Source organism: Eleutherodactylus coqui, chromosome 13 (genome assembly GCF_035609145.1).
Source record: "Eleutherodactylus coqui strain aEleCoq1 chromosome 13, aEleCoq1.hap1, whole genome shotgun sequence".
Taxonomy (NCBI): domain Eukaryota; kingdom Metazoa; phylum Chordata; class Amphibia; order Anura; family Eleutherodactylidae; genus Eleutherodactylus; species Eleutherodactylus coqui.
Window position 1 is genome coordinate 50,765,967 of NC_089849.1, and position 27,364 is coordinate 50,793,330.

Here is a 27,364-nt window from a genome sequence, read left to right on the forward strand (position 1 = left end):
TAGTGAATCAAGCCCTATGGATACATTTGCCATATATATGTTGGGAGGTTTTTCCTGCATATATGCAAAAGAGTAGGGCTATAACATGAAGTGAGCAGGCCTTCATCTAGGCACAAATATGTTACCAATGGTGGTTTTGGAAAGTTGATGAAGTCATTGCACCTGGGTTATGCCAGGCTACATGCAGCTCCAGCCATAAGTCATAAGAGGCTTGTGGCTTTCACCGCACTGCTAAAGGCAACATGGGATGGTGAGTCTGATGGGAACTCTTTTCTTTCCCCCTCTGGCACACTTATTTTTTAGGGTACTAATACAGGCACTGTGGGGAGGCATTATTACTCTGCAGGGCACTATTACAAATGTGGGCACTCTGGGGAAGCATTGTTGCTATTGATGGCTCTATTCAGTAGAATGATTACTATTGATGGCACTTGTGGGCCTAATTACTATGAGTGGCACTTTTACTTTTGGGTACACCATGGGGAAAGCATTATTATTACTATTGATGGCATTCCGGTCCACACATTTACTTGTTGGGGCACTTTAGGGGAACTCTATTACTGTTGAGGGAATTCTGCTTGGCACAGTTATTTTAGAAGGGCACTATTGTCATTACTGTCTGTATCTAATTGCCAAAATTATTTTTTAGGGGCCTTAAGAGGCAGCATTATCAGCTTGGCATAATTATTTTAGGAAGTCACTACGGTACTATTACTGTTAGGGTCACAGTCTAGGAAAAAAGTATGGAAGTTATTATCTATCTGGAGGACACTTTTCAAAGAAACCTGTCATCACCTATGAGCCCCAAGTTATGTCAGGTTCCAAGGAGTCCACGAATGTGCTTTGCATACTTACCCGACTGGCACTCATGGAAGTTGGCACGCAGACAGTGCAGCGGACTCTTCTCTGCAGGCTGTGTGCCCACTCCCATAGAGAACAGCCTGTAGAGAAGAGTCTGTTGCACTATCCACATGCCAAATTCCATGGGTTACAGTGCGGAGAACAGGGAACTAGGTAAGTATGCAAAGCACATCCTCCATAGCTGTGTCAAAGGCATCTCATCTACCGAACTAGTACTAAGTTCCCCTCCTAATGAATGGCAAGTACTTCAATACAGCTTCTAGGTTTCTGGACTGTCTAATATCCTTAGTCATCTTGCTCAGGTTCATTAAAGGGGCAAACATTGATCTGTAGGGTAGCTACCTCCAATAGGTGGCACTAGAGAGTCAGTTTTCTTTATTCTAGAGTTAATTTCCATGCAGCAGTATTATTACATGGCCACCACAGGGGGGCACTATATTCACAGGCAAGAGTCATCTCTATGAGATCAGTTTCCTCTTTTGTGTTTTAGGTGTCCATCTAAATTTGTGTCACTGGTAAAATAGTGAAATATCTTTCGAGGTACCTTTGTGTGGTGCTCTGCTCACTTAATGACTGTTGAGTGGCCTTGAGGTAGCTCTGCCTCCTTGCTGCAGTTTTGGGGGAAGGTTGGGGGCTTCCTTCTGAGTCTTCGCTGTCTGCATCTCCCATAGCTTTAATATAGCTTCCACTGCGCATCCGTCGACATGGGATGTCATCGTCCTTACATGGTGCTCCAGTCCAATCTCCACCCGGCACCTGTAAATCATGTATATATATGACATAGACATCTAGAAAGTGGACACAATAATAGATCAATAATACATTAACTTTTAATTGTTGGTTTTATACACTGTGCTAAGGCGGCTAGAGACAATAGTCAAAAAATGTTACGGCCAAAAAGTAAAAACGGGCAATTACTATGGATATGGGTGAGTAGATAAGGGGTCATCAGACAGCTATGGATTAGCATATATAAAAAGAAAGCAATAGAAAAGGAAAAATGTAACTGTCAGACCTGTCTACCCATAACTATATCAATATTTGTGCACAACATCATAGTTTTTATCTAATGGGTTCACCTTTGGATTGGCTTGACTGCAAAGGAATGGGTCAATGAATACGCTAGAAGGGGGTTCATGCTATACCAATTCATTCACTTTGGTAATTCTCCCCCAAAAGCACTGACCATGGCAGAGGAGAGATATGCTGCCCTCCGAGTCTGTTGAGCATAGAAGGCTTTACTTTATATTTATTGGTGTGCGATCGCTCCCTGATGAGCTTGTTAAGGGGCAAACGCGATGAAGCAGATATTGAGCAGTTAAAGACATGTGTGATCCACTTGTACTTAGTGTCTGAGTACAGCGGTTCTAAAGTGATTGCCTGTTATCTATACAGACCGATATGTTGTTTCTTTAATTGGTATACATGAGCTGTGGCTGATATATTATTTATATTGGATAGGGGTGATATCTGTATACCGCATTGTTTGGTGCTGGCACTTAAATGTTATCTGAATAACGCATCATGCATAATCAATTTTTGTCATTAACCCTTTCCAATCCAATTTGTATCCTGGTTTTCCTAGGTGGGCTTATTCTTTTTCTACTGTTATACAACGGCGCTATATGCTGGCTAAAGCCAGTACTGCATTAGAAGACACCTTGGATAGGCTACGACAGCAGAGAGGCTGGCAATATACAGTAAGAGAACCCTGACGGACGTCTTCCAACATTGGAGCTGTACAGCCTTAAATCATAATGTCTTTAGAGGTCAGACAGTGGATTGGAAAGGGTTAATTATTCAACATTAGAGATGAGCGAGTGTATTCGCTAAGGCAGACTACTCAGGTGAGTAGTGCCTTATGCGAGTACCTACCCGCTCGTCTCTAAAGATCCGGGTGCCGGCGGGGGAGAGCGGTGAATTGCGGGAGTGAGCAGGGAGGAGCGGGCGGGAGAGAGTGAGAGAGAGATCTCCTCCCCGTTCCTCCCCGCCCCCTGCCGGCACCCGAATCTTTAGAGACGAGCGGGCAGGTACTCGCATAAGGCACTACTCGCTCGAGTAGTTTGCCTTAGGGAGTACGCTCGCTCATCTCTATTCAACATACATAAGTAAACTAAATACTCCATTATCCTACAATTGTTATACAACTTTTTCAACATTTTTTAATATAATTTTAATATATGTGGAGACTTTTTTATATAATAATTCTCTCCGCGATTACTTCCTGCCTGTCTGTATTTCATTTTACATCATCAATCATCTCAAGTGTTTCACACGGCTTTTATTCATTTTCACATTGCCTAGTTCCATTCCTCGGGTCCCTCTTCATATCCCCATAGCTTTTTACCTTTTTTAATACTATGTCTATTCTACAATGAATTTTTAGATATCTTTTGGTTTTTAGAAATGATTTTTTATCCATTTATATACTTTTTAGGTGCAGCAATGCGTTTTTTATGTAACATATTTTAATTTCTTATAATTCTCCACATATTTGAGTAACTTGATGGAATTTAGTCCACTGACAAAATTTGGCACGCACACCATAGGGTAACCAAACACTGAACCGCACCTTGCGGGATGTGCACTTCTGACGACTGTGTACCTTTTCCTGTCATTGGAACACATACTTGGATTTGCCAACTTTTTGCTGGAGCGCACACTCGCACGCCATGGTTGCTTGCAAGCAGACATGTTCACCATGCGATCGCAAACAAGTTCACTCCACCCCCACGTTACCGCCAAATCATAAATATGTCAATATATAAATTCAACTTGACATGCTAGCTGTAATAACTCTGCTTGAAGAAGGAGCTATAATTCTCTGAAACGCGCTGCACTACTGTAGTACTTGTTTTGTAATGAATTAATAAATGTTTAAAAAGGTTATACAACATCAAATCGATTGAGCCTCGGGTAGACGGAGAACATCCTTACTACTTTGGCATTCCTGGACAGCAAGGGTCGGTTTCTTTGATGTTTTCTGGAATCCCCCCCCCATGAGTGAGTACTTCATTATTTGCATTAAGGTTTTTAGTATTTGACTTTAAACACTTTGAGCGCAGTATTTTATTTGTTTCTGTTTTATATGCTTTTATAAATGAGCCTTGCTAAGTCTTGGGACCCTTCCATTGCACTCTCCTACTGTCCTGGTGGAAAAGTGTTTTTATCTACACATCTCCATGTACCTCGGGTGTGAAGGCCAGGGAGTAGATTAGGCCATTTGCACCAGGTTAGACAGTTCTTTGTTTTGTTTTGTTTTTCTCCCCAGAGCACTGTCTTGCTTTTAAAATATCCATTATCCTAATGTCACTGCACTTAAGCCCCATTTACACTCAACGATTATCACTCAAAATTCAATCAAACTACGTCTTTTGAGTGATAATTGTTGCGTGTAAATGCTACCATTGTTTGCTTTTCATCCAAACAATGATTTTCAGTTGAGTTTAAAATCCATCATTCAGCCAGAGAGCCGATAACAGGGACTGCACGCTGTGATTCTCCATGAAAGCGCTGAAACATTGTTTTCAGCTGCCATCCCGCGGCAGAACAAAGGGGCTGTATGCAGATAACAGACCACCTGCTGTTCTCTGCATACAGCTCAGGGAGGCTCATTTACATGCAAATGAAGCATTAGTGCCCATTAGCAGCTTATGCAAAATGATCGCTCAAATTGTCATTCTCCCTATCTTTTGAACGAATTTTGAGCGATCATCTTTGCGTGTAAATAGGTTTTTAGCCTGATCTTCAATCTGGAATACCCTGGTGGCATTGTATTTAACTCCGTATATATAGATCATTATTAGAGCTATCTAGGGTCTATAGGGTGAGGTACCTACACGGGGCCGCCCTTCTCGGGATAATAGTCCTATTTAGGCATAGGAGAAAATGACAAGCATATGAGGGTGATTTTAGGGCAACTTCATGCACTATGTTACAATCTAGGGTGTGTTTTTTCATCTTTCTTGGAGATATGGTAACTATACAGTCTTTAGACTCTTTCATGTTTTTTTACATTTTCTTATGTTCTGGCCTTGTGCACATGAAAAAAAGAAATTCAAGTTTTTCCCCATCATTCTGCAATACCACATATTGACAAAATGAAAACAGAATGTTAGAAATCTTTGTATATTTTTTAAAAATGAAAAACTAACATTTTGCTTTGACATAAGTATTCAGACCCTTTGGTACGACACTTGAAATTTAGCTCTGGGGGCCTCACATTTCTCTTGATCATCTTTGAAATGCTTTTACATCATGATTGGAGTTCACCTGTGGTAAATTCGATGATCGTATATAATTAAAAAAAACACATCCCTGGCTATATTAAGTCTGACAGCTCACAATGCATATCAGAGCCAAAACGAAGCCATGAGGAGGAAAGAACTGCCGGTAGAGCTCAGAGACAGAGTTGTATAGAGGTACATAGTAACATAGTATGCTAGGCTGATAAAAGACAATGTCCATCCAGTTCAGCCTGTTTCCATCCCCCTTGTTGATCCAGAGGAAGGCAAAAAATCTCCAGTGGACAGAAGCCAATTTACTCTTATTCTGGGGGGAAAATTTCCTTCTCGATTCCATAATGCCAGTCAGAGTAATCCCTGGATCAACTTTTGAGATCAACAGCCCTTCTGGTTATTTAATGTCAATATCCTGTAATGTTGTGCTGCTTTAAAAAGATGTCTAGTCCCCTTTAAAACTCCTCTATCAGATCTGGAGAAGGCTGCAAAAACATTTCTACGGCACTGAAAGTTCCCAAGAGCCTAGCGGCCTTCATAATTCCTAAAGTTAGGGACAACCAGGACTATTCCTTGAGCTGGCCGACCCACCATTACCTGCCCAATACTATCCCTAAAGTGAAGCCTGGTTGTGGCAGCAACGTGCTTGGGGGGGGGGGGGGGGGGGGGGGGGGGGGGGTCCAAGGTTGATGGAAAGCTGAATGAAGCAAAGTATATAGATATTATTAATGAGAACTTGATCCAGAGTGCAAGGGACCTCAGACTAGGCGGAATTTTCACCTTCCAACAAGACAATAGCCCTAAGCACACAGCCTAAGACAAGACAGGAGTGGCTTAGAGGCAACTCTGTGAATGTCATTGAGGGGCCCAGCCAGAGCCCTGACTTGAACCCTATTGCACATCTCTGGAGAGACCTGAAAATGGTCTCCATCCAACTGGACAAAAAAATACCCAAATCCAGCTATGCAAACCTTGTGGCTTCATAGCCAAGAAGAATGAAACTGTAATTGCTGTCAAAGCTGCCTCAACTAGATACTGAGTACAGGGTGTGAATACTTATGTCAGTTTTTGAACTTGTTAGTTTTTAATTTCTTTTAAGTTTAAAAAGATTTCTAACATTCTGTTTTCACTTTGTCATTATGGGGTATTGAATGCAGAATGATGAGAAAAAACTTGAATTCTTTTTTTAAAATTTTTATGTCAAAACATAATAAATTGTAAAAAAGAGAATGGGTCTGAAGACTCTGACCCACTACATATCTTCAAAGTTCCATATATGAATGTTTTTCAAAAAAAAAATTTTGTATGGCATTGATTTATTAACTAGTTATACTTTACAGCAATAACAGTTTTTTAACGGTCATCGATAAAAGTTTTTTTTAGTTTCTAACTGTTGGCAGTGATACAATTCTCTATTAAGAAGCAAAGCATTCCAGCATCCAGAGCTAATCGGATACTATTCAAACTAGGATCTATTTCACAAGAGGGGATGTGTCCTATATGTTACTAGAAAATGTCAGCTTGCCAAACATTTATAATACACGGTTATAGCCATTAGAGGAAATCTGTCACATGAACATACTATCCAAGCTACAGGCACCATGTAATAGAGCAGGAGGAGCTGAGCAGATTGATATACAGTTTCATGGGAATAGATTCAGTATAACATATTTTATTGATCTAAACTTCAGTTTCTAGGCGTACGAGTCCGGTGGGCAGACCTATAAATGAGCAACAGTGTATGGCTGAGCACACAGACATAGTCACTGATAGGACCGCCCACTGGACCCCTAAGCATAGAAAGAGCAGAGATTTAAATGAATAAAATACAAGTTATACTGAATCTTTCCCCATAAAACTATATATCAGTCTGCTCGGCTCCTCCTGCTCTATAACATAATGCCTGCAGAATAGATTAGATTTTCTATTCATCTTTCGGTAAAATATCTATCTATATACACATTTTGCCTTCTGATTTTAGCTGATTAACATAAAATTCAAATTTTTGGTCTATAAATTCAAGTTTTCAAACTTACCTGCAGATATTGATAGCTAAGATCCTGGTGACAAGACTTGGACTTAAGCAGTGCTTTGTCTATGGTGGCTGATGCCTTCTGACACACCTCCCGGGCATGACTTAGAGTTAGTGTTGACCAAGAACCTCGTTTGAGTGATGCTGTTGAGCTAATGGGTACCATCTCACGAGGCGTAGGCAATGGGGACAGGGTAAGTGACGGGGGCTGGAAGGGCGTGAACTTGAGGTCATTATTGCTTTTGGATGCCTTCAACATGCTCTCACTGATAGTATTATATCCACTCAAGAAATGTCGAGTTCCATGATCTGGACGCCTTCCAAGAGTCATCATGCCTGCTGGGTTGCGATAACTACCTGTGTCACTATCTAAATTGTCATCCGAACTCCACCATCCAGAAACTGCACCACTTCGAGTCTGGCCCTTACCATCCCCCTTTCCACGTTCTTTACTTTTACTACGTTTTGTTCCCTTAGTGTCCTCCGATGTCCCTTTCTTGCCGTTCACACTGGCTCTTCCTCCACCCTCAAGAGATTGTGACTTTGCAAACAGTTTTTGCACAGAGTGGACCAGATGACGGATTCGCCCAGGACTTTCACTACGGTCCTTTCCCTCTGGGGCTTGCCTTTGGAACTGAAGTGTACTGAAGCCATCTCTGTGAATGGGCAGCTGCTTTTCAAACTGATCCAGGAGGCTGGCAGGAAGGCGGTTGATTTTGGCAGGTGGTGCATGTGGAGTTGGATATGGTGGTGTCTCCTCAGGAGGTTCATAATGGGAGTTAAAGTGAATACGAGGAAAGGTGCTACTGTTTGAGAGCTGGTTGTTGAGGGGATACAGGCAGTCAGGGTGTAGGGAGTTGTCGGGGAATCGAGGTTCTGGTGGGTAGGCCTCAGTAGAACTTATTAGATAAGGTGTCCGTTCTTGTGGAACATACAGGGCATCTGAATGTGAGTCCAGGTTCCCGGACAGGTGCCGGCTACGGGTGTCCCCCAAACCCTTCATTGCAGTCGGCACCTGCAGATCATCTCGTCACAGGTTGCTAATTTGGATTTCAGAAGCCCTGAAAAAGAAATGTTCCTGTAAATATGGGCCATACATACATTTTCTGAAATCTGCTACTGATTACTGATTACTTCTGATCTAACGTTGCTTAGTGTACTTCTGTCATGCGCTTATCCACATACCCTTTGGGAACTCTTCCTAATACCATTGCCTCATCATTTACAAGAATAAATCTTCCCTTTGTTCAGCTGTCCTTCAGCTTGACTATAATATCACCACTGATTCCTCCCTCTGTGCCCTAAACTTTCCTGTGATTCATTAGAACTGGGACGCTCGCTCGGTTATTATGATGCCGCCACTCTTGCCAGTAACTCTTTCTACAACCCCCTTTCGCTAATACCCGAAATAGGACATTCTTCACCCTCTCTTCTTCATCTTACCGTCTCTGAAACCGTCTCTTCATGTATCATGCTATCGCTGCCCTTGTGACTGTCCCTCTATTCTTCTATCCCTTGGCTCAGGATTAGAGATAAGAACACTGTTAGAAATTACAGTTTCTCCCTCCTCACCCCCCACTCATGTTTTATACAACATAAAGGTGGATGGGAGGGAGAGGAGCCAGTACGGCGGATCATAGATGCACAATCCTAAGGCCTTAATCAGGATATTTATCTTCTCAGTGTAACCTTTTTCATAGAGTTGCAGTTCTATCACCAATTCTCCATCGATACACAGCCATCAGCCACGCCGCTATTTCCTCACTCCGATACGGATATCTCTAGATCTGTGCCACTCTTCTTCTAAGATATACAGCTGTCTATCGCTCCACTAGCGTCTATAATCTTCATAGCCTAAATACCATTTCATTGCTCCCCTGCTAGTTCTCACTAGCAAACTCAGAAAAAAGGGAACATTTTTGCATTTTTTTAGCCCATACTACATTCACAACCTTAAACTATAATTATTATTAATCTTAAAGGGGTTTTCCAGCACGAAACTATTGATGAGCTGTTCTCAGGATAAGTCATCCATAGTTGATTGGCGGAGGTCTGGCACTCAGGATCCCTGCCAATCAACTGATTAAAAAGACACAAGTGCTTGGGTGAGCACCATTGTAGCTTCAGTCTCTACTAGGCACAGCACCGTACATTGTATAGAGGCAGAGTCTGGTATTGTAGCTCAGTCCTATTCATTTGATATGTGACCAATAATTATGATGTCACAGGCCTGATAGGAGGCCACAACACTCATCTGAGGGCTGCAGTCATTTCAATCTAATTTACTGGATGCCTCTGTGTGAATAGTAAAGTTTTTTATTTCCTATAGCAAAAAAAACGTGTGAACACTGGTGTACATAGAAGAGAGGGGCCCCATAGTAAAGATAAAAATGGGCCCTTTATTAAGGTCTAGGTTTTGGCACCCAGGACAGAAGGTTTTGATACTTGTTTTCCATTTACTTTCCATCATTTAGACATTTCCCAGCTCCCTTGTTTTCAAGCAGTTCAGTTTCTACGGAGAGGGAAGTCCTGCTCAGGTTCCAGCCACCGAGTAGAAAAGGGAGTGGAGCCAAAAATTGCTGAGCCCCCTCTTTCCATGGGCTCCATGGCAGCTGCATGGTTTGCCACAGTGATACGTACCACTTTGTGTCACGGAGTGTGACTACTGCTGCTCACCTGTCACTGGAGCTGCGGGTGGCCGCCACCATTCTCCCCAGCCTGCATGCCACTATCCTCCTTACACCTGTGCTTCTTCTGTGAGTCCCCCCATAGGGCAAACCTGTGCTCCCATCCCTCCTCTTAAAGAGGAGTACGCATGCTTTTATTAGGTACCCCACCAATGCCATTCTACTTCCTTTTATATTAGACATCCTCCCCCCATAAGTCTTGGGGTGCATTAAAAGAGGTATAGGGGCGAGGTACGAGACGATTATTCTTCCCCTATAAAAGGCACTTGTCAGGCTTCACATGGAATACTGTGTACAGTTCTGGACTCCGGTGCTCAGGAAAGATGTTGCAGTGCTTGAGGGGGTTCAAAGAAGGGCAACTAAATTAATAAATGGAATGGGAGGACTGGAATACCCAGAGAGGCTATCAAAATTGGGATTATTTACCCTGGAAAAAAGACGACTGAGGGGCAATCAAATAACTATATATAAATACATTTGGGGACAATACAAGGATCTCTCCCATGATCTGTTTATACCCAGGACAGTGACGGTCTTTACGTCTAGAAGAAAGCAGGTTTCATTGCCAACACAGAAAAGGGTTCTTTACTGTAAGAGCAGTGAGACTGTGGAACTCTCTACCTGAGGACGTGGTGATGGCAAAATCCATAGAGGAGTTTAAGAGGGGACTAGATGTCTATCTAGAGCACTACGATATTACAGGATATAGACATTAGCTGATCAGTAGGGTTGTTGATCTTGAATGTTGATCCAGGGATTACTCTGGCTGCCATTATGGAGTCAGGATGGATTTTCTTTCCTCCATAGGAGCTATTTGGCTTGCTGTTTTTTTTCTCCTTCTTCTGGACCAACACGGGGGAGGTTAAACAGGCATAACTAGATGGACATTGTCTTCATTCAGCCTAACATACTATGTCACTATGTAAACAATTTGGTTTCTTGTAGCCTTTTGTAAAAAGCCCCTGTACATTTGCATTCCAGTTTTAGACTCCTGCCTCTCGACTATTCTGATTTCTGTGGTCCCTGACCTTGGCTCTGATAATTGGACTCCGCTCTTGCTCACTGCCTGCCCTGGCCTTGTGTCTGAACCTTGTTTTTGCATCTGTACTGCCAGCCCTGACTTTTACCTGACAAGCCACTATGCTCTATACAGACTATCAAGTACTGTGCCTTGTCCCAGTGCAGAGTCAATAGCCACTCTACCGGGACTATCTGAATGAGTAATGGCTTGGAGACCCAACAGCAAAGACCATATCCCACTTGGAGTGGTCAAAGGTGAAAATCGGGGGTCCCCTAAGTGCTGCCTCCCCACACAACCACTAAGCCAATCTGGTATGTTGCAAGTTGGGTTCACATCCACCTGTCTGACACCTTCAGTGGGAAAGTGACATATTAAAGCAACTAAGGGATTGTCAGCTGGTCTGGACATTTCAAATGTCTCCAGAGAAATCCCTCACCAAAGTACTGTACCATTAATAATTGTGAGACATAACAGAGTATGTGGTCTTAGAAATAGTATAGAACACTATAGGGTTGTTGTTTTTTAGGTGGCAGGGGGGCCCTGTGCCTGTAGGGTCCCTGTGCGGCTGCACAGGTTGCACATGTGGCATGTTAGCTCCTGTGATTATCTATAGCAGTGATGCCCAACTGGCTGCCAGGAAGCTAAAGGCAGTTCGCATGTGCTTGCTGTGCAGTCCAGGCCCAGGGGTAGTCAGTTGTATAGGATACAGCTGTCGTCTCCAGATTTATGATCAGGCAGGATTGCTCCTGAATGCTGAGCAGTCTGCTTGATGACAGTAAACAGAGGAGCTGTCATCTGTCAGCTGTTTTCTCTCTCTTGCACCAGAACTATGAAGTAGTAAAGAAGAGAGCTTATCACTGCTACCTCTGGCACAGAAGAAAGGAGTTACTGCGAGCGACTGCTAATTGGCCACTTGCAATAAGATGGTAGAAATTTACGGTTCAGATCAGAAACCATTCGGTGTTACAAATGCAGAATAATACGGAACTTTTGGAGAGGTCTAAAACTTTCCCATAGCACTATAACTCTCAATTCTACTAATATTATGGAAAATTCCAAAAGTTCCTAGAGGAGATGTAATCTAAGGATAGAGTATCACATGTCGTCTATTGCGCATGCACCATGCAGTCAGGATGCAGCTAAAACCCCGTATCAGTGTGGCTTGCAAATGAATTAATTGTTAAAGGGGGTTGAACCAGAATCAACTGTTATCCCTATCCATAGGATAGGTGATAAAAAGTCTGACTGGTGAGGGTCTCACCGCTTACACCCCCACCTATCCCACAAGTGGAGGTCTCATGTCCCCTCCTCTCTTCATTGCTTGGTCGGTTCTACAACCCACAATGACATCAGATTGAACGGAATGGTGGTTGTACATGCATTCATTTCAAAGGGGTTGTTGGAAATTGCCGAGTGCTTGTAATTGGCTATCTTCTGCATTCCCATTGAGAATAAATGGAGCAGCATTGTGCATGCATGACCTCCTCTTCATTCAATCTCATCCTCTCTGCAGGGGATGCAGTAAGCCCATAGTGAGGATTGGGTATATGGGTTTCCTATTCTTGGGTTCTGTGGGGGTCTTAGCAGTGAGACCCCCACCCATCAGACTTTAATCACTTATCTTAGAGATAGGTGATAAGCGTTGATTCTGGAAGAACCCCTTTACTAATTGGTTAATTAATTTGCAAGCTGTGCTTACTTGCCTGACTAGAGGCCTCTAGGCCGCCATGCAAGACCCAATTCTAAGGACTGCATTTAGTTCAACCTAATCTGAAAAGGACTCTACAAGTAAAGTATATTTATTGCCTGTAACATGCATTGATTGAATGAAAGTATGCTAACTATACAGGATCCATTTCTAGGAGTTTACTTGGCTGTTAGTATAACTTCCATAGAATACAATGGAGAATCCATACACATATATGGCCATTTCTCCATTCAGCCTTGGTTTGCAGAAAGAGGATAAAGGAAATCCTATTCCCTTGATGGATGGGTATCCCAGTGGTGATATATCCACCTGCCCGACATTTATGGCATATCCTGTGGATGTGTCATCATCTATTAAGCAGAAGTGTAACTAGACAGAACTGGCAGCGTATATGCCCAGCATGCTGGGTGCCTGAGGGGGATGCCAACAAGTCACTGACCTCGGCTGAAGAATTAAAGTTGTTGTCTGGGACTTTTATTATTAATGATTTATTCTTAAGATAGGTCATCAATAATTGGCCAGTGGGGATCCAAAGCGGCGGACCTCCAGTGATCAACTATTAATGACCTATCCTAAGAATAGGTAATCAATAATAAAATTCCTGGAGAACCTATAGGGCTACAGCACTGAATCTTTTCCCCAGCTAGGATCCCTTTAGCCTAACTCATATGCAGCGTGGCAAGGTATACGTCAATCAAGCTCCTATTAAATGTAAATCACTCTTTTTCCTTTTGCTGATACCTTCTGTAAATACATCTGCTTTACAATCATTACTTCCCCACTCGATTCAGTTTGGAGACACATCATTCACTGGCATTTTGTGTTGTCCAGGATATTAAATGTTAATATTGGAATTCATCCATTAGGCAGCTGACAATGTTTAATTTTGGACCATGTTCTAGTTGAACGTATCAAGGGATATAACCTTGTTCTAAATACCAAGACATGCAATTCCCCACCCCTCCTCCTGCCTCACTGATTTACATGTCCACCACAGATAACCCTTCACGTAGAACATTAACTCCAAAATAAGAGCAAGAATAACACAATTATATTACAGTCAAGTATTACTCTACACGCTGAATTTCGCAATTCATTATTAATAGCGCTACTTTTCTCGTTATCACTCTACCTCTGTTCCATGGATTTTTCCATCTTTGTCTTGCCACCAATTCTCCTCTCTCTGCAAACTCTGACTATTTTTTATCCTGCAGGATAGAAAAAAGTGAGCCGGTTGAGAGCAAGAAGGGAGGTAGGAAACATGAAAGAGAAGATTGAATGAGAAGGGAGAGGAAGGCTGCTGCCAGGATTTGGGAATCCAGGGAGAATGGAGAGAGAGAGATGGATAGAGAGAATAAGCAGCCTGCAATAAAATAATGACAAGGGACTGAGGAATCTAATGCCGAAGATAAAAACGAGACACCAGATTTATAGAGGAAACACAAGGAACACAGAAAAGAACGAGCGTTGAATACAACAACAAGCCTGATGGGGAGCTATTTAATTGGTGGTTTGAAATATATGGGAAAAACCCAAAGATGTGATAAGGCCATGATCCTGCAATGGGACGAACAATCATGGTGCGAAAGAGTAAATTGGTGACGACGAATAATAGTGGATGTTCATCAGATTAATGTAATTAGGTCGTTACCTTTTTACATCTGTATGATATCTCACAATCTGGTAACACTCTGCTGGCAACCCAAATAAGTTTGGAATAACTGTACTGACTATATGAGGAAGTAGCATGGCGAATATACGTAGAGGTGCTATATTGGAAATATCATATAGGGGTCATTTTTTACGTTAAACGTATGCACTGGGAAAAGTTCCCATGTTGTAAGATTAACAAAGGCCGTGACAGCTGCCTAAGGCTGCCTTCATAAATGGCGTTTTTGTTCAGTTTTTTAATTATGGTTTAGTCGCAAGTAAAAAACGGATGTGGTTTTCAACATTTACTAAAACTTGTGGTTTTTGGATACGGTTTATATTTGCGGAAGACCCACAATTAAAAGTTGCCATGCGTGAACACAGCCTTATAGTGGCATTCATCACCCATAAGATAAAATGGCATCCTGTAAAGAAAATGTATCCATTAAACAGATGGCATTGGATAGTGGGTGCTTGTTAGCAGAGGCGTAACTTGAAGCTCCTGGGCCCCAATGCAAAACCTGTAACAGGGCCCCCAACTATAATGCTTCATTCATAGTACTGGGCTCCCTATATGGAAAAGAGAGGCCAAGAGGCCCCCCAAAACTCCTGGGCCTGGGTACAACCGCATCCCCTGCATCCTCTATAGTTACGCCCCGGCCTGTTAGGCATCAATTTAACACCTCCATCACCCTTAGGTTATAATGGTATACATTTAAAGGATACGTCATGAAATACTATTGAAAAGCTCATGATGTATCTGTTAAACAGATACCTGTGACGGATGCGATACAATGGCTTCAGTCACCCATAGACAATTATAATATTCATTTGTATATTTTTAACCGGATACATCAGGATGGAATTACGCTGTCTGCCGCTCTATTCCATCCAGAAAAAAAACGATATCCCCAATGGATACAAACAAACAGAGGCCAAATGGGCCTCCTTCCGGTGAATGGGGACTTAGGGATCCCTTTGCTGGGAGCTTTCCCGGCTCATACATCAAACAGATTACAAAAACAAAGTGTGCCAAAATCATAAGAAAGTGAAATACAAGGACACATTTTAAGGAATAGAGGGAGGTAGCATTATAGTGAAAAGCAAAGGCAATGTGAAAGTTGCATCTAATCACAAATGGTACTGCTAGACTTTCCATCTTGACTTTTGTGGCCAAGATGGGAAAACTTAATATTTTTTTCGACCACCTTCAGCCAAGCACTGTTTCCATAGCCCTCATTGAAATGATTGGAAGCTACAGAAACAATGTAGCACAGCATGCTGAGCTGTGTCCATAGCTCCCATTCACTTCAGTGAGAGCTATGTAAACAGCACTCAGTTAAGACCTCAGCATGTAGCAATGCCATAATATAAATTGTCAATAGGGTCAAAGTCATATCACTTGCAATTTGCGCTTGGAGTAGGAGACATATCTCTTGGTTATATATTTGGGTAACATTTTTCCTTGTAATGTATCCTATGGCTCAACATCAGCTGTCCTATGTGACAGTGGCTCACCAGCTAGAACAGATTGTGGATATCTGAGTCCTCCAGACAGAATTACTGTTTCGTCTGTCAGCACTTGGTTAAATATTTGCCAGCACACCTAGTGTCTGTAGGTTCTATCCAGACCTGCCAGGGTTAACAGCTCCTGTGCCTTTTTAGTCTAGGTTAATTTTTCTGCTAGTGTCTGAGAGTTGTGGCTGGTGATTGACTTGTCTTGCAGCCAACCAGCTTCTCCCGCCTCCCTATAAGATCCAGCTATTGCTGCCTGGGAGTGGCCGACTAGTCTCCAGTGATCCCTGAGCAGTCCTGCTGTTCAGACCTGCTGAGTTCTGGCTCTGGTACTTTGACCTGATCCCAGTTTGTGCCGGGTGTTCTGCTACTGCTGATTGTAGCTGCTGCGGGTTTACCAGTATTTCCCGTCATAATGGTCCATCCGTTCAGCCTAGCCTGTCGGTACCAGTAAGTTGTTTTCTGCATATGTACGGCGGTCCCTTCCTGTCTTGCCACTAGGCAGCGTAGGGTTAGTGTTGGCGGTCTGGACCTGTCCGCCTTTGGAAGGGAAGGGACATTGGCGTGGGTAAAAGTCAGGGAGTCCAGCACCGTGCGTACCTGTGCACACTACCAGTATTGTAAGTCCAGCGCTGTGTGTTCCTGCGCACACTACTAGTACCATGACAATTATGTTCTTTGTAGCTCTAATAAATAAGTATCCTTAATGGGGGGCTGCCTTTCCACCCTGACTACTCAAAATTTCCCTAGTAGGGTATTTGGAAATGAAATTGGTTTTCTAGCCCCTATCTTGTCAAGATGTTGATTGCACCTCAGGTTACCTTACAACTCCTGAGCCTGAGCGACTGCACAAAAAGTTCCTATTAAAACCTGCCACAACTGGTCAGGAAGAATCATAGTGTTGGAGGCATACTACAAAAGATTTCTAGTTGTCGAGAAGAATTATTTCAAGGAAAGCAGAAAGAGACTTTTGCTCTCTAGATACTACTTGGTATTCATGCAAGAAAGAGCAGTAAGATATATGTATTTAGAATGTAAAAATACATATGTCATTATTTCAGATGGCTTCAGATGGTCACTAATACTTATGTGATTGTGTCACTATGGCCATTTAATACAAAGGTTATAAGGAATATTATTTATATACGGGAACATTTACTTTGTCTTATATCAGCGGCAGAGACATAGCGGTGATAGCAGAATAGCACTAAAACATTATGCAAAAGATCCACATACATTTTGTTTAAATAAACCCACATCTCATGGTGGCTCAGTGGTTAGCACTGTAGCCTTGCAGTAATGGAGTCCAGGGTACAAATCTAGCCAAGGACAACATCTGCATGGAGTTTGTATGTTCCCTCTATGTTTGCATTGGTTTCCTTCAACACTCCAAACACATACCAATAGATTGACTGTGAGCCCCCAAAAGGTGACAAAACCTTACAATGTACATCGCTTTGGAATATGTATGTTCTATATAAGTAAGATTAATCTCACTGTCAAAACTTTAATTATAGGACATTTTATTTAGATTAATTAAAAAAGGAGTAACGGAGCACAAAAAAACGTGTCTAATGACTCTTTATAATAATATGTACTCATGAGGACAGAAGTAGGTTGTCACTCCTCATCTCCTCTTGCCCTTCTCAACCTTGATTGATGGCAGTTACTGTATACAATGTACACATTCCTATGCAGACCTTACCGTATGCTACCCATGTATACAGGACTTGCCTTCATCTACAATATTTGTATTATAAATCATGCATATGACCTCTTTCATCACACCTTAGCCCCCATGACGAAGACTGCAGGCCAGAATCCCTCCAAAGTGATACAGACTTTGCAGATACTCACCTCTTCCTGTATTCGCAGTTTGTAATCCTCTTCACTCCTTGTTCTTCTGGAAAGTTTCCTCCTTTCCAGTAGTTTTCGGGGAGAGTTAGCAAGTATGATTTACAGACACCAAAAGGAGCCAGCCGTTCCATTGGATCCTGCACCCTCAGCTTGATAAGAGTACAGCATGCCTAACCACATCACCATGGGTTTGTGTAATAAGGGCCCAGTGAATTTTAAAATTATTGTGGCTCCTACTGCCAGGTAAAAGGTCATGGAAATGCACTGATAGACTATGGTTCAGTGCGGATTGAGCAAAAAAAGATCCTGCGAGTAGAGCCTTGTGTGGCACAGAGTGGTAAGGCAGCAGACATGCAATCCTCAGCTCTCGCTCAAGACCTGAAGGTTGCAAGTTAATTTCCTGCATTGGTTCCGGCTCAAGGATGACTCATCCTTCTGAGGTCGGTAAAAGGAGTACCCAGCTTGGTGGTGGTGGGTAATAAATAAATTACCTGAAAGCGCTGTGGAATAAGTTGGCGCTATACAAATAACAAGATTTAGTTATATAGAGGTGGAGACAATGAGAGTGGAGAAACACTGAGCTAGCAAAAAGACAAGTTGTGCCATGTGAGGCCTGTAGCTGCACAGTGAAGGCCCATTTAGACACAACAGTTATCGCTCAAAAGATGTCTTTTTAGCGCTAATCATTGTATGCATTACACGGTAAGATGATCGCTCAAACGTTAAGCGATCACCTTGCGCTCAGAGCGGGGGATGTAGAAGACAAGCGGGGCTGCTTGTCTTCTGCATCCAGCTGTTCTCTGCTCGGAGCGCCCAGCTGTTATACACCAAGCTCTTCGAGCGGGGGATGAAGAACACAGCTGGACCGCTGTGTTCTTCATACCCAGCCTGTGTTCAGGGAGCGCGATACAGCTGAAACAATAGTATCAGAATTCCTGATAAGGCTAATTGTTGTCTTTCAGCACGCTGAAAGGCAATGATCAGTGACTGGTTAACGAAAACTGCACGGTCAGTGCGGTTACACACGATTATCACTCTAAAGACGGCTTTTGAGTGAATTTTGAGGAATAATGGTTGTGTCTAAATGGGCCTTTAGTCTTGAGAAAAGATAGCATCGGCCTTGACCAGCTTAGTAGTACAGCTGATCAGGGGAAGGTCTTCTTGCATTTCCATGTCCAAAACTCTGGACCCAGAGTGTCTCTGTTGAGTTAAGAGACTATTTTCCATTTCTTCTTGAAAGAATTAAAGTTGGTTGTTGGAGCAAGTCTGATATCTTCATTCCACCCGAGGTGTAAAATGCCCGGCATGGTCTGCGAAATGGTCTTTGGTCAGAGATTCCTTGTGCCCATGATGTCACTACCAGCTATTCTGCAAGCTTCACGGTCTTCCCTGTCATAAGGCGATTGGCGAACCTGGCTAAGGCTAGAATATCAAGAATATGTGAAGATTGGCTTTGTGTTTGACTTTAGATGCAATGAAGAAATATTGTTTGGTAATATATATTTACAAATCAGAGTGAGTTCACGCTCTATGACACCTGACTCAAGCAGGGGCGTAACTATAGAGGATGCAGGGGATGCGGCTGCACCCGGGCCCAGGAGCCTTAGGGGGCCCATAAGGCCTCTCTTCTCCATATAGGGAACCCAGTACTATAAGTAAAGCATTATAGTTGGGGGCCCTGTTAGAAGTTTTGCATCAGGGCCCGGGAGCTTCAAGTTACGCCTCTGGAATCAAGCTGTCATACAACAAATTGGTAATGGACTCACGGTGTTTCAAATATCCCTAATTTGTAAATGTTCTGAAGAGTCTACAATGATCCCTCCGAGCTGCATTTTTTGCATTGGTTATTCAGTTTATGACACACCGACTACAAAGGACACAACTGGATATCATGTATGGCTTGCCTCAGTTCTTTGTAAAAAACATATTCTTTGGTTTTTTTCACATTCAGGTTATTAGGCGGCGAACTGCATACCTGATGCTAAATAAAACATGTCAGAGTGCCGTTTATTTCCACTGGCAGCTAATGAGAGGGCCAGTTCATATCACTATTAAATAGTGTGAGCAATCTTTGCGCCTTCTACATCAGTTATGGCTTCTGACTCCACAAAGGGCTAATGTAAAAAATATCAGAAAGCTTTAGATTGCATTTTAAAAGAGAGAATATGGCAGCATGCCATAAAATACAACGCTTTAGCAATTGCTTTAACCCTTTCCAATCCACTGTCTGACATCTTCCTACATTCTGATTGAAGCTTGTACAGCCCCAATGTCAGAAGACATCCGACAGGGTATTCTTACCGTCTATTGCCAGCCACTCCGCTGTCGGAGCCTCTCTGGCACACACACACACTGGCTTTAGCCAGCAGATGGCACCGTTGTATAACAGGAAAAAGAGAAAGCCTTTTGGGAAACCCTGAATCCAAAATTGGATTGGAAAGTAGTATATTATGTACGTTTTACACAAGTGTACTTGTATACATCCATAATACAGATACACAATATGGATATATCACAGATTAAATTCCATGTCTATTTGATCTGTATTTCACCTGTACTTTCTTTCATTGGTCTCATTGTACTGTGCAAATACGGATCTGTTTTTTCACCCGATAGAAATTAATACCAATGAATGCAAATACTGATGAAGTAAAGCTGCAGTACAGATGCCTCCAAATTTTAGTCACTTTTCATAGATTGTAATAGGCAGACTTTTCAGCAAAAATAGACAAAAGTAGCGCATGGCGTATTGTAAACACAGCCGTGAAGGAACACATCCTCATTTACTCTTACGGGGTCTTTGGATGCGCAAATGCGCAGGAAAATAGAGCATGCTGGTTTTTTTTGTGCATCCGGTACAAAAATACAAGCATGTGAATGAACCCATTGAAATCAGTGGGTTGGATCTATTATCTTTATATTGCGATATATCCGTCCGTGTAAAGTGGCCTTAGTGCTCCTGCACATGAGCGTATGCGTATACGCTCACAAGACCATGATGTGGTTGCGCTGTGAATGGAGCGCTATCACGTGCTTTTGTGCACATATCCATGCATTGAACTGTAGTTTTTTTGCTCTGCTAGGCCCATTCATATCATTATTGAACTGGCTGAGCAGCCCTATTAGTGCTCGGTGTTATTAATTAACACCGCAAAATCGTGCAGTTGCAACTCCTATGGTGTCTTGGGTGCACAAATGCGCACAAAAATAGTCATATTTTTTCACCCGACGGAAATGCGCTGAAATAAATGAGTTCTATTGTTAGCGGTTTTCGTGATCGTTGTGTACATTTACACGGCAAGATGATCACTCAAAATTCGCTCAAAAGGCAGTTTGAGTGACAGTTTTGAGCGTTCACTTTGCATAAGTGTGTAAATGAAGGCTCACGCTGTATGCAGAAGACAAGCGGGAGCGCTATCTTCTGCATACAGCTGTTGTCTTCTCGGAGCGCTCTGCTGGAATACAGCGGAGTGCTCCGAATGAGGTATGCAGAAGACAAGCGGGGCCGCTGCACACTCCTCATAGACTTCTATGCAGATCTTTGGTGCTTACATGGAAAAAAGGAAATGTGATGGAACCCATTGAGATCAGTGGGTTTTATTCTCTGCGTATTGTGTGCACAAATTTTGAACATGCAAAAACGCCCATGTGAAGCCACCCTAAAATAGAGAAAAGTGCATTTTACTGTACTTTTTGCGCTGCTGGCGACCGTTCATTTGATTTAAATGGCTGTGCAGCCTAATTAGTCCCCAGTGTTTTTGATTTATCTGCAAAATTGTGCAGGGATCAGGTGCGCAAATTTGCGCACTTCCATAGACCCCTATGCGCTGCCAGACCTGTTCACATGCTTGAACAGGCGGGCCAGCCTAATTAGTCCCTGGTGTTATCGATTAACACCCCGAAATTGCGCAGTTTGGTGCACGATTTTGTTCGGGACAAGTGCACATTTGCGCATCCCATAGACTCCTATGGGGCCTTGGGTGCGCAAATCTGCACAAAAACAGAGCAAGTCACGGATTTTTTTGCCTGACGGAAATGCGGGCGCAAAAATGCTACATTTGAGGGAACCTATTTAAACCAATGGGTTTTATTGGATGTGGTTTGTGCAAGTGATTTTGCGCATGCAAGATCATCCATGTGAAGGAGCCCTGAGGCTAACTTCACACAGCCGTGAATCACTGCCCCATATCACGCTCCCCACCATGTGAATTTCCCGTGGATGCGAGGCGTTTTCACGGCAGAGGATCGCTGAGTTTGTCCCACCTAGCACATGGAGCGATGCTGCCGCCGGCGCTATTAAAAACAATGCACCCAAAGCCTATAGATCCAGACTTAGCTCCTGAGCCTGTTGCACACTTGCTTGTGGGACGTCTACCTTATACATACAGCGGATATTGGTAAGGGACTAAAAAAAACTTCTACAGGGCCAAAGAATGTCTAGTCTAAAATCTAAATCTGTGTTGTACCACGGAGGGCGCAACACTGTATCACAACTATGTAACCATGACATCAGCGCATGCGCCCTGTCATTTCGGCACTGGGCGCTGATGTGTTAACATTCATCTGCTGTGTAGAGTTTGATTGGTTTGCAGGCAGGTTGTTTTTCCAGCTGGCCAATCAATCGTAAATTGTAGCATATATATTCCGGTCCCCCTTTCAGAGGGCGCTCATTATTCCTCTGTTTGGTGGAATTCTGGTCCAGCCCACGTCCTCATGGTGTCACCTCACAGTCAGATAAGTCCCCGCTATCTATATTTATTATCTGGTGTTGTACATGGGCTTTCTAGTGCTTATGTGGCTATTCTTATTTACATTTGTCAATTGTCAGATGCTTTTACCATCTCGGGACACTCTAAGTAGCCCCCAGGAGTAGGACGTGGGGCCGCCCATGTCAGAGCGATCGCCTTGCTTTTAGGCAGGGTTTTCCAATACTAGTATATAGAGTATATTCCATTTGTTCTCAGAGTTAATAACTAGTTAATAACTAGTGTATATCCATTCTTTTGGATGTCCGATCCAGACGAGTTGCTTTTGGCGTCCTTCTCAGATGTAACAATCTGCCAGTGCAGCAGATCATATGCCACTCTGTTTTTTGGGGGATTATATCAGAAATAACCTGTTAATCTTTATAGATGATCTGACCTACGTATGCACTGAAAAAATCCAAGGTCCAATATAATAGTATTATGATATAAGAATGTTGTTATATCTATTCATGAGCTTTCAATCATTTCTCTGATCTATCAAAGGATCACCTATGATGACAGTGGTAATAATACTAATCATAAAAATTAGGAGATTCTCACTATCTCATATTACTTTTAGAATACTTTTACATTATGATAATTTCGCTGCCTGCTGTTCTCTACATAATGAAGACTTATTAGTGAGCGCTATTTGCAAAGATCTAGATGTGTAACTTGCTATAGTACTGAGAACATGATAGTGTATATTCACCCCACCAGTACTTTTAGTCCCTGGTGGCAAACGAGAGAAAGACGACTGCTAGTAGCTGAATTCTTCAAAAGATTTCTTTGTATTTTCTAGTTCAGGAAAACAAGTGTGACCTTCGTTTGACTTATATAGAAAGCATTAAAATATTGATAATTCTGCTCCTGCAAGTTTCCATCAGTTGGCCCGTGTAATTGAAATCAGGCATGGGTTCCCGGGAACTGAACATATTAAACACATTTTCTTATTTCAGTTGAATTTTCTAACAAGCTCATTTCTAATGGAGTTGTGTGATGGATCTTTGAAGGTGGACCAGGTTAAGAACAGCGGTCCAACAAACTGGATTTCTACCTAGCTGATCCTATTGTTTCCCCTTAAATGCTGCTCTCCCTTTAAAGTTGGCTTAACACGGAACAAATATCATCCAAATAGTTGCTCGATAGAGCGAACGTAAGTGATAGGTGTTCCTTATAACCACACCCACCAACGGGGTTATAAGTGAGAATTTGTTGGCTAGTCCTAGATGCTTTGATTCAGCTCACCTAAAAATAGTCACTAGTTGATTATTATCTGGTGTAAACAAGTAGTCGGTGACTTTCAACGACTAGCCAACAACTTTACAGGGAGGTATGTCCTTGTTCAGTGTTCGCCTCCCACCAAAGGCTGATTGACTCACACAATTTTTTGGACACTTTTTCCTCCCCCTTAATGCTCATTGGTTCCCGAAAACATATACATACTTGCGTGTGACCCTTGACTGAACAAATCTCGCTGCTCCTCAATAATAGATGAACGAAGGCTTAAAGAAAATTAAAGAAGTCCAGCAGGTGAGAAGAACGAGAGGCCATAACACCGACTGTTCAGTCAAAGCAGTGAGAGACCACAACACAACAGTAAGTTTTCACTTAAAGGCAGCTTGTATGTTTTTGGGTGTTTTCAGTGCAACCAATGGGTATGCTTTGTGGAGGGGTTGAAATTTCAAATACACGCCTCCTAATTCGTCGATGAACAATATTTTGGCCCATGCAAATGATCTCAACAGTTTATTCTGCAATTGCGAAATTGAACAGCCTTGGCGACCATTTTAACCTAATATTTAGATGATAGTTGTCCTGTGTAAAGCCACCCTTACTACTTAAATAACAAGCGTAACCAAACTGACTGTGTATACTTATGAGGGAGTCTGGGTTAGAATGATTTTTTTTTTGGTCACAGCTCTGGATCTTCTCTGGGATGATCTGGATCATATTGCCATAGCTGAAAGTAAACTTCATGCTCTTCAACAAGGGAAACGTCCAGTCGAGGACTACTGTGCTGAGTTTCATTGCTGGGCTATCGGAACTCTGTGGAACGATTCAACTCTGAGAAACCAGTTTTGTTGCGGTTTGTCTAATAAAGTGAAGAATGTCATGGACCAGTGTCCGACACCCTGGAAGATGTGATAGCACTGGCGTTTAGAGTTGATTGCGATCCAAGTGAAAGACTGTAGGAAACGGTGTTTGTTGAGTCCCTTTCCTTATCCCCCGTGTTCGCTAAAGACATTTCAAAGGAGCTCATGCAATTAGGGGCAGTTTCCACCAAGAAAGAAGATAAGGAAAGACAATTTAAGGAAGATTTGTGCTTCTCCTGTGGCACAAATAGCTACTTCATTTTCAGCTGTTCGGTGTGGCATAAATGCAAGCAGTTAATGGACCAGTTGGGGACACAGATTGCTTGGATGGCTTCTTCCGAGCTGACATTCCAAGTTGAACTAAATACAGATAGTGGTTAGATGCCTGCTGATGTCTATTTGGATAGAGGGTTAGGCATTCATCTGATTAATTTCTGGTTCATCCTGAAATCGGGTTTGAAGTTGGAAACACTTACTAATCGGATTACTGTTTCCACTATTGATTGATCCTAGTTTTACTTTAGGTTCATGGTTCCGGAGGTACGATGAAGACCGATTAAGACTCGGATGGATTCATGAAGAAACTACATCTTTGCATGATCTTTGTATAATGGTCTGCCCACTGATCTATTCTAGGATTGCCCTGGTTGAAGGTTCATAACCCGATGGTTGACTGGGCTTCCATAAATATTTCTAGTTGGTGCTGATTGCGTATACTTGTGAGAGAGTCAGGGTCAGGGTGATTTTTTTTTTTTTTAGGATAAAGGGATACTATACGCATGACCTTATTAAGCAACTAGAGTTCCTTATATGTACCTAGCTGAGATCTTATTCAACCAGTGTGTTAATTATCATTTGCATTTGGAATGCATAAATGCACTGTGGCACAGGGAATCCTAAATAATTAAACAGAAGCAAAACAGGATCAGCAAAACAGAAGTAAACATTGGAAAAGTTATATAATTCCCCGCAATAGGCAGAAACAAGATTCTTGATAAAGATCAGTTATAAGTAGAAATAAGGGAACAATTTTGGAAGTATTGGGAAAAAGTCTCCATGTCTATTGGTACCATCAGAACTCTGCTCAACTAATCTTGCGGGAAATAATAATCAATCAAAAATATTTTGGCAGTCTATTTTAACCCTATAAACACAGAGACATGGAGATGTCTAATCACTCTCCACATTATTCACTACATAGGCCTAGCTAGAGATGAGCGAGCACGCTCAGTAAAGGCAGATACTCGAGCGAGCATCGCTCTTCTCGAGGATCTGTATACTCGTTCGAGCTAATGCGGGGAGGAGGGGGGGAGAGAGAGAGAGAGAGAGATCTCTCTCACTCCCCCCCCCCCCCCCCGCCACCACCCTGCCCTAGACATATTTGCTTGGGTGATCAAAACATACATTTTTCTGTAACAAAAAGCTTGCTTAAATATCTGACTATCATCTAATATATTTGGCAAAATGTACAGATATGGGAAAGCTATAATAAGAATTTTAACTAAGGAACTTTACAGAAAGGCTGCAACATACAAGAAAATGTAAAGCTCTACAGAACTCTAAAGGCAGAAAATGGGGTCACTGAGCAAGAAAAGACATTGCTGAAAATGGTAACGCTGGAAAGGAATAGTAGACTATGTAAATACTAAGCTTCGGGGGCATTAAGAGCTATAAAGAAAAATGATTGACTGAGAAGGTAAGGTCCAGAGTGGAGTCATCCGACAGGATGGAGAGAAGATAACTAGAGGAACTATCAGCTTCATTACAGAGAAGAAGCTGACCAAACATACAACACTGAGGTCACGAATCTCAGGAAGGGATCTAATCATCTCTCAAGGGTATTGAGCTAGAAAAGGGTAAATAATAGGAAAAGGAGGGTTTAAAAAGGAGAAGTAGAAATAAGAAATAATGGTAACAGCATATGGCAAAAAAGGAAACAATTTCAGTTGTCACACAAGGCAAAAAATACTGGAGATAGGAAGTAGTAATACAATAGATAAGACTATAGGAGCCCCCAATGACAGCCCTGTTGAAAATTAGAGATAATGATTTAATGCCTATGGCTATCTTAAAAGCATCCATATAGAAAGTTAATGGCATAAAATGTTTAGTTGGATATATATATATATTTTTTAGCAATAGGATCACCAGTACAAAATCACCAATTAAAGAGGGAACTGTTACATTCAAGCTGGAGGCAAAACACCCCATCCTTCGGATCCATCGGATGTAATTTGTTGTCCAAACAGAACATATATACACATACTATACTAATGGAAAGAACAGAATATATTTATAGCAAAACCAAAAAGAGTGAATACGGGAAATCTGACAAACCTCTTACTAACGCTGTGAGATCCTACCTAAAAGCGGAGTTTTATCAGGGAGCTACAAAAATGCTAAAGTTTAAGAAGGCAAAATTTGATCGGCTCAGAGATGCCCTTAACCTTATTGAATGGGACAATGTCTTCAAAAATAAGAGTACAGACATTAAATTGGAAATGTTTAACTACATCTTAAATACTTACTGTGAGTGGTTCATACCTTACAGGACTAAATGGGTTAGGAATAGGAGAAAACCAAAATTATGTAAAAAGCAGATAAAAGCAGCAAAGGTGTAGACTGAGAGACTAATTGCCAAAGAGAGTAAAACTAACCCTAAACTTTTCTTCAATTATATTAATAGTAAAAAGATTAATACTGAAAGTGTGGGTCCTTTAATAAATAATGTAAGAAAAATTGTAGAGGGTGATGAGGCGAAAGCAAATCTATTGAATAGTTTTTCCCGCAGTGTATTCACAAAGAAAAATGAAATGTCAGATGAGATGCAGAGCGATAAAGTAAACTCTCAACTAAATGTCACTAGTTTAACTCAGGAGGAAGTGCAGACCCGCCTTAAAAAGATTAAAATAAACAAATAACCTGATCCCGATAGCATGCACCTCTAGGTTCTA

At 42.0% G+C, this 27,364-nt stretch overlaps 1 protein-coding gene across 1 annotated transcript in view; it reads right to left on the reverse strand.

Moving 5' to 3' along the window:
- Window positions 1-8,149, reverse strand: part of DLGAP4 (DLG associated protein 4) — a 117,432-nt gene extending 109,283 nt beyond the window's left edge. The window contains exons 1-2 of the mRNA XM_066587634.1: window positions 7,136-8,149; window positions 1,406-1,617 (exon numbers count right to left, since the gene is read on the reverse strand). Of these exons, the coding sequence (XP_066443731.1) occupies window positions 1,406-1,617; window positions 7,136-8,134 (1,211 nt within the window). The 5' untranslated portion in view covers window positions 8,135-8,149. The remainder of the gene's footprint in view (window positions 1-1,405; window positions 1,618-7,135) is intronic.
- Between the last annotated feature and the right edge of the window lie 19,215 nt (window positions 8,150-27,364).